Source organism: Sinocyclocheilus anshuiensis, unplaced genomic scaffold (genome assembly GCF_001515605.1).
Source record: "Sinocyclocheilus anshuiensis isolate Anshui unplaced genomic scaffold, SAMN03320099.WGS_v1.1 scaffold2271, whole genome shotgun sequence".
Lineage (NCBI taxonomy): Eukaryota > Metazoa > Chordata > Actinopteri > Cypriniformes > Cyprinidae > Sinocyclocheilus > Sinocyclocheilus anshuiensis.
This window is the reverse complement of record NW_015537572.1, coordinates 223,085-235,864: the sequence shown is the minus strand read 5'-3', so window position 1 is coordinate 235,864 and position 12,780 is coordinate 223,085. Positions and strand designations below refer to the sequence as shown.

At 40.4% G+C, this 12,780-nt stretch overlaps 1 protein-coding gene across 1 annotated transcript in view; it reads right to left on the bottom strand.

The window, feature by feature from the left end:
* Positions 1 to 4,314: 4,314 nt before the first annotated feature.
* The window catches only part of LOC107657494 (protein PRRC1), a 20,758-nt gene continuing 12,292 nt past the window's right edge, over positions 4,315 to 12,780 (bottom strand). The window contains exons 4-7 of the mRNA XM_016445601.1: positions 8,689 to 8,852; positions 8,451 to 8,554; positions 7,210 to 7,312; positions 4,315 to 5,405 (exon numbers count right to left, since the gene is read on the bottom strand). Coding sequence (XP_016301087.1) covers positions 5,196 to 5,405; positions 7,210 to 7,312; positions 8,451 to 8,554; positions 8,689 to 8,852 — 581 coding nt within the window. The 3' untranslated portion in view covers positions 4,315 to 5,195. The remainder of the gene's footprint in view (positions 5,406 to 7,209; positions 7,313 to 8,450; positions 8,555 to 8,688; positions 8,853 to 12,780) is intronic.

Below are 12,780 nucleotides of genomic sequence, written 5' to 3'. Positions count from 1 at the left end.
GGCAAGTACCAAAAATAAAAGTATCGGTATCGGGCGAGTACTGGAAAAAGTGGTATCAGTGCATCCCTAGTTTCAAGCATCATTTTTTTGTCAAGCAGTAATTTACAGACACAACTGCGGGATTCACTTGCTAAACAGGAGGTTAAACAGATCCAAGACAAATCAGAGAAAATCGTATGTGCGGGTGGTTGGTGGAAAGCTGACAATTTTTTTTTTGCGAATTCGGATGACATTTGAGCTGATTCATGCATCTGTAGTCTGCACTATGTCTATACATTGTTCTGCACTGACATGGAAAACAGAACATGCTGAGGAACAATACTATCAAGACATGGGTTGAACCTCTTATCACAAAGAAGACAAGCTTCGTTAAACCCTATATAATGTTTGACAGTGGCCAGAAGATAACTGTTCTGGATGCTTCCATCGTGATGGGATATAGAATGGACAAGCTGAAAATTAAGAGGTATGGTTCCCCAGAGAAGGCTTCTTCAATAATGACATGGGTAAGATCCATGGCCCCAGTTAAGTACCTCCCGGTTATTATTTCCAGCAGCACATTGCTGTACGGTCCATCAGGGAAAAAATAGTTAACTACTTCAAAAATTTCGGCCTGCAACTCAAGCTAAGTAAGTCTCTAAAGCAGGAAATGGAATTCTAATTTAACAGTACGGTGACATTGCAATAATCCTGTTGGGTAATTAAGAACAGCTTTTACCCCAGCACTATACGGGAGCTGAACGCTGTCAGCGTACACACACACACACAACTAGGGCTGCCCCTAATAGTCGACTAATCGTTAGTCGACCAGAAGAGGCTTGGTCGACCAACATTTTATTAGTCGCAGAAAAAAATTAATTAAAAAAATTACATGGGCGAAGTCATGCAGTCCGTGACGGACAGATCGTTAACGGCTGGTCTATGGTAATACAGTATACATCGACGGGCAGGACAAATGCTCGACTATCATTCATCAACCTCAAATATGGCTTATCATCAGAAATATGTAAGTATTAGCAACTTTACACGGCCGCTCAATCTAATGTTAACCTAGAGAAATGTCTGCTATTCAAGTGTCTGTGGAGCGTGGAAACAGTAGCTCGCTGCAGGACAGATGGAGGCGCCGTTGTTGTGCCCATTTTCGACTCCCTGCCAAATTATTAGCCCCCTCGTTGAAATCGCTACCTGATTGCCTAATCCCAACCCCCACCCCTAATCCTAAGCCCTCCCCCACACCTAACCCTAAATCTACCAATACTAGGGGGGTAATAATCTGGCGGGGGTCAGAATTCGGCACTACACCGGTGCGCTCACTTACTCTTAAAATAATCCCTCATTTTTGGTCACGGATAAGAGTAATACATCTTTCAAATCTGTAAAGACTCTACGTTTATTTGTGTGCACTCACAATAACAACAAAACGTGCTTTTGTAAAATAAGGAAAGCAAACATGATGCGCTTTCTGCCGTCTCGGTCTGTGAACTTGAACGCAAAACTCTGTGTATATCTTTGCCTTACAGACATTAAAAAATATATAGAGAGAGTCTACTTTCAAATGAACCAATTCAAATGGAAAACAAATTCTCAGATTATGTAATCCATATGAAACATCCACTAGTACTGCGGAGTCAGTGTCGCCGAGTTCATCTATTTATCAGTGAATTATTAAAATGTTAATGCAGCCTCCTTACTGTTTTTCCCTGACACATTCATAATCATAGCTTCTGCGGTGCACTGTGGCAAACTTTATGCGTGTACTTGAGCGCTTATTAGGCTATGTATGCAATTAAAGGCTCATTATAATGCTCATTATAAATTTAAATTGTTTATTAATAAACGTGCGATTAGTCGACTAATGCTATAGAAAAGCCAGGGGTAGATGTAATGGGGTGATCCCCTTTAGTGGGTTTTCCTTTCTGTGTGGGTGGATGGCGCTGGGCGGAAGTCAAGTTCACGGCCCCTTTAAAAAGCGCGGCGATTTCTCTTTACTTCCGTTTTCTTCCGGCATGGTATACAGGCTGTATGTTGATCGTGTCGCAAGAACTATTTGATGTGCGTCAAGCATTGAACTTGTAGTCAACGCCACAACCTGTATAAGGTTGGAATTCTTCTCTAACTCTGGGCGTGGGCCTGAGGGTGTTCAACCGCTTCAACGCATTTCAGGCATGATCCAGGCAGTATTGGTGGATTGTTCACCACTCTTATTGAGAGCCAGTTAATTGTGCTGCAGGTAGGTCCTTATATGGTATTTTGTAAGTTGTTTGTTATTTAAAGATGTCATTTTAAAATGTTAGAGTATGTGTGGCTAATGACCAAATCGGGTAATTATTTTATAGAAATTCATCTGTTGCCGTTTTGCTGCTGTGTGGCGGCTTGACCGTGGTTGCACTTACCTCTCTTTTATTGTGTGCAATATCATGCAGCACTTTCTGCTCACCGTGCAAAATTTCTGTGCAATATCTGACTGTTCATTTTGCTGTTACTGTTTGTTTTCTAATTAAATTAGATGTTTAGCTTGCACTAATTTATGTGTGATTGCACTGTACGGATTACTCTAATTTCACTGCACTTTTAGTATAGTGACAATAAAAGAATCTTGAGGTTACCAGGTTTCATTTCACATTTGCTGCTGTTCAGATCAATGAGTCCACAAGAACTGTCATTAAAGAACAGCAGTTAGAAAGTCTTCTCATTGCTTGGCCTACAGTGTGTACTGAGAACTTCCATCATCAGCGATGAAGTCCATCCACTTTCCCATAGACTGCTCCCATCATATTGGTGCCAAAAAAAGAAGCTAGTTTACGCATTTGCATAGACTACAGGTCCTTAAATGCAAGAACTCCATTAGACTCCTTCCCTGTGCAGGACATACTTGCTTCTTTATATGGAGCCTCAGTTTTCAGCACATTGGATCTGAAGAGCGGTTATTCGCAGGTCTGTATGGAGGAAAATAGCATTTCCAAAACTGCTTTTGTTACCAAGTCTGCACAATATGAGTTCATTCATCTACCATTTGGTTGGAAATATGCTGCTGTGATCTTCCAGCGATTATAGCGATCTCACTGAAATGAATTGCAAGTGGACACAATCTTACAGGAGGTAGATGTTTCGTCTATACAGATGATATTGTTGTGTATCCGGCTTTGTGTATATTCAGGATCACTTTGGGCATTTAGGGCAGCTGTTTGCAAAGCTGGAAACTTGAAAAAAATTTAACCTGTTAAAAAAGGTCCCTTTCGTTCCTGGGTCATGTCATCTCAGAAGGAAGTGTAAAGACTGAACCCTCTAAAGCACAAAGTATATTTTGTTTTTGTATGCATACGCTAGCGAATGCGTAGCCTTTCAAAGTAAACTCCATTTGATGTTGTGCGCGAACGTGGGCAGTCAATACATGTGCTCTCGAAAGCTTCATCCATGTCCAGAGTCTGCTCTATCTTTCCCCACAAGTTATGACCGATAACAAATATTTTTGAACTCTTTTAAACCAAATCTAGGCTCTCTCATATCCTCTCGCTCACAAGCGCTTGTCAATGCAGCTGTCTGTTGTTGTTGTTCTGTCTCTTTAGTTTCGTTCTCTACTGTGAAACACCAGCCCGGGACAGTGCTGCCACCTTTTGCAACAACTGATTACTGCAAAATAACTTCAATGTGCATGTGCGACCTGCGCATAAAAATCAAATGGTGTGTGTACTATTCTGATGACGAAATTCGCATCACGCGCACTGTACGCTGACCCTCACGTACGCTTAAAAAGTGAAGTCTACTTTGAGCTAAATGCTGAAGCCATCCATAACTTGCCAACTGCCAAGAATGTGAAGGAAGTCCTCTCAGAAGGAAGGATTCTTTGGCTTGGTATCACCACTTTATACCTAACTATTCTGAGCACTCAGCACCTCTTCATGCCCTTAAAGAGAAGCATGTCTTGTGGGCATGGTCTCGGGAGCGCCAACAATCATTTGAGCGTCTAAACTAAAGGAAGCCCTGCAAAGAGCTCCCATACTTAGTCCTCCAGATTTCAGTCAGCTCTTCAGAGTGCAAACAGATGCCAGTACATCGGCTTAGGAGCTGTATTAACGCAGGAAACGGAACAAGGTGAAGACCATACACTTGCAGGCTGCTGAAAAGTTCCACTCTACAGCTGATAAATTCCACCCCAAACTCATAGCAGTGAATGCACCACAGAGCTTGTAGTGGAAGAAACCTATAAACAAGTCATTCAGAACTGTCTTTGCATATTAGTAAAAAGAGAACATGACTGATGAAGTTTCCTGAAGGCACTGAATACACATCAAAAACACAACGGAAAAACATGATGCTTTACAAAAAGTTTTTACTCGTTTGCTGGTCAAAGGCACGTTTGTAAAATGCAATGGAATAAAATCATCCACAGTTGTTCTGGAGAAATCTTACAAACATATAAAGACACTTTTAAAGGCAGTTCTAGATTTGTCCTCAACTCTTTCAGTCCACGACTACACATCAGAGGTCATGCTCCGGCAGCCAATGATCCTGCTGCACATCATCGCTAACGCCCATCTCCAGTATTTCAGAATGTAACAACATCTACAGTAACAGCAGAGCTGGTGATCTGATTTCATCTGTGAACGCTGACTAGCATGGAGTTGAAAAAGAAACGGACATGCAGACAAACACAATGCTGTAACAATGTTTGCATATTAGGCTGAAAAGAAAATGCTATAAAATAAGATCCAAAACCGTAGCATCAAAATTATACATTCACAATATTGATATGAACTTCAATTCAATTTAAAAATCTGCAAGTCAAAGTATTTGATTGTAAATGTAAACACAAGCGTTATGAATTTGAGAACAATTTTTTCCTTGGCGAGATCTGATCATTTGAAGGAGCGCAAAACGGTCTTGCTGTAGAACATCAGATGCAATCGTGGTTTTATTCCCATCAAATTCCATCGTAGAGACTGGGACCTTGTCAATTATTAATATCAATCAAACTCAAATATAATATCAAGGACATGATATTCAATTCAATCAATAATTTAAAAGTTAGATATTAGTTATTCTGCCCTGTAACGGTTCTATTTGTTTTGGCGTTTAGAGTGGGCTCAGTCTTGTAATGGGACGTGACTGAGAACACAGGACATCTGCGGATGAGATGTGGATTCCCGTGTGATTCTGGGAAGCTGTGGTCCGTGTCACGTGACGGCGTAAGACGCTCACACTGTCCTGGAGGGCAAGCGCTGTTTGTACATGCCAGCCAGAGCCTTGGCGGCGGAGTAGATCATCTGCCGGCGGGGCATGCCGGTGAAGGCCTGGTGCCAGTCTGTGCGGCTGACATTGGGCACGCTTCTCTCCAGAACCTCCCCGACCGTCACCAGCAGACCGGACCAGCGCAGGTTATAGTCTGGAGGAGTCAGCGCCTGCGCCTGCGGGAGAACATCACACACCAGCGTGTTAGTATGACAGCACTAAACATGCATCACTTTAAACAGAGTTTAGTGCTCTTTAGCTGTTAGTGTAGCACTAAGTGTTTTCAGAGCTTTGTTCTGAAACAGGAACTTGAACTGTTACAATGTTGCACACTTCTTGGTTCGGTTTGCTTTCACTAGGCAACATTTCAAAGCTTACCAAAATGTGTTTATGCAAGTGATTAAAACTGTCCTCTCATTGGTTATTTATTTAAAAGGGACAATGTTGTGCCAGAGTTAGCTATATCGCAGTATATCTGCAGTCCCTGTTCCTCATAACGTCATCTATCAAGATGGACTGACGCAGGGCCATGGGCTTATTGTGGCTAGGGCTGGGCGATTTTTCCAATTTTATTGATTAATTCGAATTTAATGTTTTGCCAGGATTTTAGTTTTTATAAATCGAGGAATCATGATTTTGAATAGAAATATTACCAAACGTTAGAATTAGACACTTTGACAATATGCCAATATGATAACAGTAAAGAGAAGAGAATGATTAACCGCTCACGTGTGACGCGCTCAGTGAAGGACCATTAATATATCGCTGGGTGTCATTCACACTGAATGTGCTTTTGAGTTGACAAAGATGCGACGCAGCAGTGGAAGAGGAAACACATGCAAGAAGATGGGAGTGAGCTTTTTTTAACTTGAGCGCTGTGTTTTTAGACTGCTGTTTCATGCATGAGACGCTGCAAGAGCAGCGAGCACAACAGTCAAACACATCCATGTTTACACAAAAAAAACAAGGGAAAAGCAGCGCAATCAAATAAAAAAACCTGTAAAGAACTACTAGTGTATGTCTGATATTTCATGTCTGCATCACGGTGACAGACCGGAAGCTGCTGTTCATTGTTTTTACAGAGCATTTAAAGTTAATAATAGGCACTGGTTAATAATGTAGACACTGGTGTTATACCTTAAGTCATTTTTTAAATTTGAATTACCTTGACTTTTGAGAATTTTTTTAAGCATTTTCCTCGTATTATTTCTGAACATATGTATAAGACAAGTTTGTATAATTAGTTGTAGTTCATGCATCTTTTCTGCAAAAATATTTAAAGGGGTCATATCATTCGATTTCAAGTTTTCCTTTCTCTTTGGAGTGTTACAAGCTCTTTCATATGACCCCTTTAACAAGTGATTTGTTTAACATTTACATCATGTGGTGCACTTGAAATAGAATTTTCTTTAACTAGAGGGTTAATAAAGAAAAAGTTACTTTAATCATGTTGTAGTTACATTTTCAAGTTGACTAGTTAAAAATCGTAGCCTATGAAAACCGAGAATTGGTCAAATGTTGGTCAAAAAAATCGATATTTTATTTTTGTGCCATATCACCCAGCCCTAACTGTGGCTTTATCTGTAGTCATTACATACACGTATGAAGTGTATATCCAGATTTACAGTTTTATGCAAAAGTTTAGGCACTCCTCTGGGGCTGCATAATAATGTGCCCTGTCTTAACAAGAAAAGATTGTAGTAATATGCCAGTCAGTCTCTCGAGAAAGCTGGATAATGTGATGTTATTCAGACAAAAAATCTCAGAGGCAACTGCAGGGCACCTCCAAAGAGCTCCAAGAATACCTTGCTGCTGATTTCTCACCACAACCGAACTGCTCCAGAGCTCATGTTCAGGAGATTATTTTGGTGCAGATCAGAGTGTTTGCCATGTTCACATGTGCCTAAGCAAACCGAACTAAGGGAGAAAATGCACTCACTGCATCACTCTGAACAGCTCCTCAGAAGGATGCAGTGTTACCTGCTGCACATGCTCCAGGGCCACAGGTGTGGCCTGAGTGAACGTCTCCAGGTGAATCCCGTTCCCTGGATCATCCAGGATCAGACAGCCGATGTCAAACCACCTGACGAGAGAGCGTGAACAAGGCTGCTCAGTTTCTCCTATCATGAGAAAAGGAAGCACAACTCTCTCACGAGTGTCTTCAGAGCTCTACATGAAGCTCTTCCCAGCACGTTTGCTTTACTGACTGAATCCCACTCTCACAGATTCCCTCATTATAAACAACAAGGTGCAGATATGATGTGAGAGATGAACTGTGCAGTGATTTCTGTGACGACTGCTTCAGTGATGGGAACGCTCTTCACTCTCTTTCTGTTTATAAGTCCTTCCCAGTTTGAATAACTATTTTGTTTTTCTTGCTACTAATATGCAGTCTAATGAGATGCAATGAGTAAAAAGCAATCAACTACCTGATAAATGATTCTTGGCTTCCTCAAACACAATTTTGGGGAAACACGTGTTCTATTAACCAACATTAATCACTGTTATTACAAAATCAAGAGCAGTAATAGCAATAATAATAATATTGCATTCCTACCCTCTAATGAGTTCGTTTTTTTTACACAATTTATAAACTTTTTGTAGGCTATTTACATGTCATTTCCTTGGTTACCGCTGTAAACAAAGCAGCGCTGCACTTATGAACAGCAATGATACAGTGTTTCCTTGGTTACCGCTGTAAACAAAGCAGCGCTGCACTTATGAACAGCAATGATACAGTGTTTCCTTGGTTTCCGCTGTAAACAAAGCAGCGCTGAACTTATGAACTTTAATATGCATTATACAGAGGCAAGATGAAAAGAAAAAATACCATCTAAACTTTTCTAAAGACAGTAAGTTCCCCTCAGACATACATTCATATAAACTGCTACACCTAAATGAATCGCGATTTGTTGAGCATCTCAACCGATCTGAATCGTCACATATTTGAATCGATTTTCAACCGGCTCGCGGTTAATCGTTACATCCCTAGTATATAGTATTCTGATCGACTGAAGTCATCGTTCTGTGATAACCACATTTGTGAGAGTGCAGAATTGTGTAATTTATAATTATAAAAACTGCCCTTACAGAGCTAAAAACTGCCTCTGGATTCAGTTCCAGGTGGCAAGTAATGTCCATTAATGGAAAGATTTGGACCCAGATTCAGATCCAGTCTGATGGATGGGACAGCTTTAGAACTGTGGATAAACCGATCTTACTTGTCTGGGAAGAGTTCTGCGATGAAGTTTTCCACAGAGACCACGGGCTGCTTCTCATGAATGACAGCGGCACGCCGCAGACTGTCAATGCGCTCCTGAGCTCCCTACACACACACACACACACACACACACACACACACACACTTCTGATGAACACGTATGGTTTGAAGTCTCATGGTTCAGTGTTTCCTGTCATATCACAGAGCTCTTGTCATGACTCTCCACACGGTGTGCTCACCTTGACCCCTGCGGCGTATCCCAGCGGCTGCGGGGCGATGTTGGACTGACCGGCCTCTCCTGTCACCATGGCCAAACCAAACACCTCCTGAAACGCGTCCCGCACCGCGGCCACCTTCACCTCCTTATCTGACGTCACAACCACGTCCATGTCTCCTCCAGACTCTGACACAAACACACAAATCACATCAGCTGCTTTCCCATCGGGCCGAGCGGTTCTGAGCATGCAGAGTAACGGTTCCTGTCCGATGCAGTTCAGTACGGAACGATTACAGATCAAAGCACAGACAGGTGTCTCAGCTCAGGTAATGGCACTGTGGTAATGGAGTGGTAAAATAAAAAATAAATAAAAGTCACATTCCAAAACAAAATAAAAAGTACTCTCCATAGGCGTAATGGTTTTTATACTGTACAAACTGTTAGGGATGTCCCAATCAGGTTTTTTGTGCCCCTGATCCAATCTGATCCGAGTCTAAATACTGAGTATCTGCTGATACCGAGTCCTGTATACTTGCATATTCCTATAGGAATGTATGTTTGGTGCACACTTAAAGTATAATTTTAAAAAAATTAATAAAAAAAATAATATATATATATGTGGAAATATTAGCATAACACCGCCCAAATGTGCATGCAAAGAAAGAAGGCGTGGTTTCAGGAACAGCAGTAGTGTTGATGCAGCATGTCAGGAAGACGCTGTGTGTTTCTAGGCGAAAGCAAAAGCACTTTATTTGGCCTTCCGGAAGTAGATGCAATTAGGAATCATTGGTTAAGATTTATTTACAACAGAACAGCACAACCCAGATGTTCGAATTTGTGCAACGCATTTTATGGACGACAGTTTTTTGAACCTAGAAGAATACAAGGGTGGCTGTGCACAAAGGCTATTTCTAAAAAAAAAAGGGTCAATTCCGACTTTGCTATTACAATCTGGCGCTTCTGAATCAGCGACTAAGTATGTTTTGTTATTAGTTTAAAATGGTCTACATGTGACAAATAACAAATAATGTGTGATTTTTAACAATATTTTAATTTACTGAAATTCAAAAAATAAGACGACTTAAAATGATCAATAAGACGTTTGTTTTACCATTTCATGTATTGAAGACTTTTTAAGACATTGACATATACTGATAACTACACCGATAACTATAACAATAACTACAGTAAGAACTATAGTGATACTGCAGTGCTTCCCACAGGTTTGAAACATACTTGCGGTGGTAGCCAGGTGGAAAATCCTCCTATTACCCATGGCACAAAAATGGTCTGCTACATGTGACAAATAACATATAATGTGTGTTTTTTTTAAACAATATTTTTATTTATTGAAATGAATTTGAATTGCCTAGGCTACTATTACATTTAATTACATACTCATATTATGCATTATTATGCATTGTAAATTATGCAAAATTACAGCATTTAAATGGTAGAGTCCTCCTTACTTTGTCATATAGTGTCTCTCTCAGTGAATGGGACACAGATTTTACTGATATTATTAAAATCTATATATTGAATAATATGCGTCAAATAATGTTCTTAGTCTTAGGAAAAAAAAAAAACTTAACGTGTGACTTTTAATTATAAACAAGCCAGAAATACACAGGGACTCTTATTTTAAAATGTCTACACTATTGCGGGATGATTCTTCAGATGAGAGAGAAAATATGCATTCTTACAACCGTCTAAAACATATTATATAAAGGTCATAAAGTAGACATTGTCATAATTCATCAACTCGAGTTCATAAGTAATCGCTTGGCATAAATGTGCATTGATTGAGAATCACTTTGAAGCAGTCTGAAGCGCGAGCCTGTAGAACGCGCAACAGCGCCGCCTTGTGACACTGCAACGTGCAGCGCTCTTTTTTTTTTTATGAAATCATTTTGAAGTTTAATAATCGATAGGCTGTATCGCGATTTATGTTTTTCCATCCCCAAAATATAAGATGACTTAAAATGATCATTAAGATGTTTGTTTTACCATTTCATGTATTGAAGACTTTTTAAGACATTAAATTTAAGAAAACTCACCCGGAGGGATTTTGCTTTATTCGCACACGTGCTCCTTAAATACATTTTACAGTTCGCGCACCTCTATTTTTATTTGCGTCTGAAGCGCCCGCACTGTCGAGCCCTGTGTTTGTGAAATATCCACCGCGTCTCTGCAGCGCACGAGGGAACGTCAGCGGGAGGAAACAGTTCTCGCGCACACAGAACCAGCAGATACCAAACGTGCAGGGCGAGGGGAGATTTTCCACTAGTTAATCGATTGCAGATGGTTTCATTATTTAGGGCGGATAAAAAAAGTATGAGGATAAAAATAAAAGCAAAAATGTTTCTCCGTATATACTTGGGTGGCCGTTAATATACCTGGGCAGCCCGCCCAAGTAAAGTCTATGTGTGGGAAGCACTGCATTAATTTTTATGTAAATATAATGGGCAATATATTGCGTCACCAAAAATTATTGAGGTCATGTACATATATTGTGCAATAAGTCAATATATTGATTATTGTGACAGGCCTAGCGGTGTCAGAATGCCAGTCTACCTATAGCAATGCGTTATGACAACGACGTCTCGACTGCAGATAAATGTAAACGATAAAAAGAATGAATGATCGCTACAAACGTGCACATTAAATACACTGAACACGGAAGCTCAAACGTGTGATGCACTAGAACAGACCTCAATGGTTCTCGCATGTCACGCTCACATATTTGAGCATATTCTTTTCCTTTAAATGGCGGTTGGCAAACCCACTTAAAGGTGCATACCGCCTCCTACTGCACAACACCGGAATGACAGCTGCCTAAAGTAAGAATCGGCTTAGGATAGCTGATACGATCAGTTGAAAAAAATGCTTCATCGTCACCGATCCCGATCCTTTAGATAGGCTCAGGACATCCCTACAAACTGTATTTTCTGTTGCCCTACACCAACTAGGGGTCGACCAATTATCGGCCTGGCCGATTATTGGCGCCGATATTAAGCATTTTTATGATTATCGGTATTGGCCATTTTCAAAACCGATTCGCCAATAAAATAACTTAATTTTGAAACGCGCTATTTGGCTCTGATGCAGCCTGTCAGAACTCACCACTCTGTGGCCTAAAGCAGTCTCCGCCCACCGCTTATCTGATTTGTTGGGAGTCACGATCACCAATCAATGCGGAATTCATTCTCCCCCCGAAAGAGCTTGCTAACTGGAGCTGCTTCAGTGATCATGCAGCATCAGTTGTCTCTCAAAGGTAAGGCAGCAGCAGACGTTCCTTAAGTTGCAATAAATCACAATCCACTAACGTTACACTGAAGTTGCAAAACACCTCAATACTATTGTTTCCGCAATGCAGAAAACACGGACGGAATCGTGGAATCCAGTCATATAAATGGAATTTACTGTATGACGCGGAATGTCACGGAATTTGTCAAAGTTTGGATGAATGAATCAAAAGTAAGTCAGTACACTTAAATAGAGTCGCAATATGGACTAGCATCTGTAAATATTAAGCCGCAAAAATACTATTTAAATATGAATCCAGCATGTTCTGTGTGTCTCTGTGTATGTAAATGGCACAGACGAGCGGTTTTGTTGTCTACTCATACAAAGTGTCAGAATCAGAATCAGAATTAGCTTTATTCGCCAGGTGTGCAAACACACGAGGAATTTGTTGTGGTTTTTTAAGGTGCTCCTGGTACATACATACATGCATACATACATACACATCTGACATGAGAACAGAAAAAACAAAACAAAAAAACATTTAAATAGTAAAACTTAACAATTTATGTGAGGTCCATACAAAAAATAGGGTTGTCCATGTTTCAGAATTTGTTGTGGGTGTATGAGTGTGAGATTTTCCGGCCTGACATTTTTTTCCCAGTCCGCCCCTCGTGGAAATTAATGGCGCAAACATTCGGTTTAATTTACTACACATAGGCCTACTGAAGCTCACAATGTTTTCAGCCTCTGCCTCCTCAATATATGAGTACATGAACACATAAACATAAGTTCTAGAACTGCTCTGAGTCACTTCATGAGCATTTTACTTATTTTGAGAAAACTATCATCATATCATATACAAAGAGAC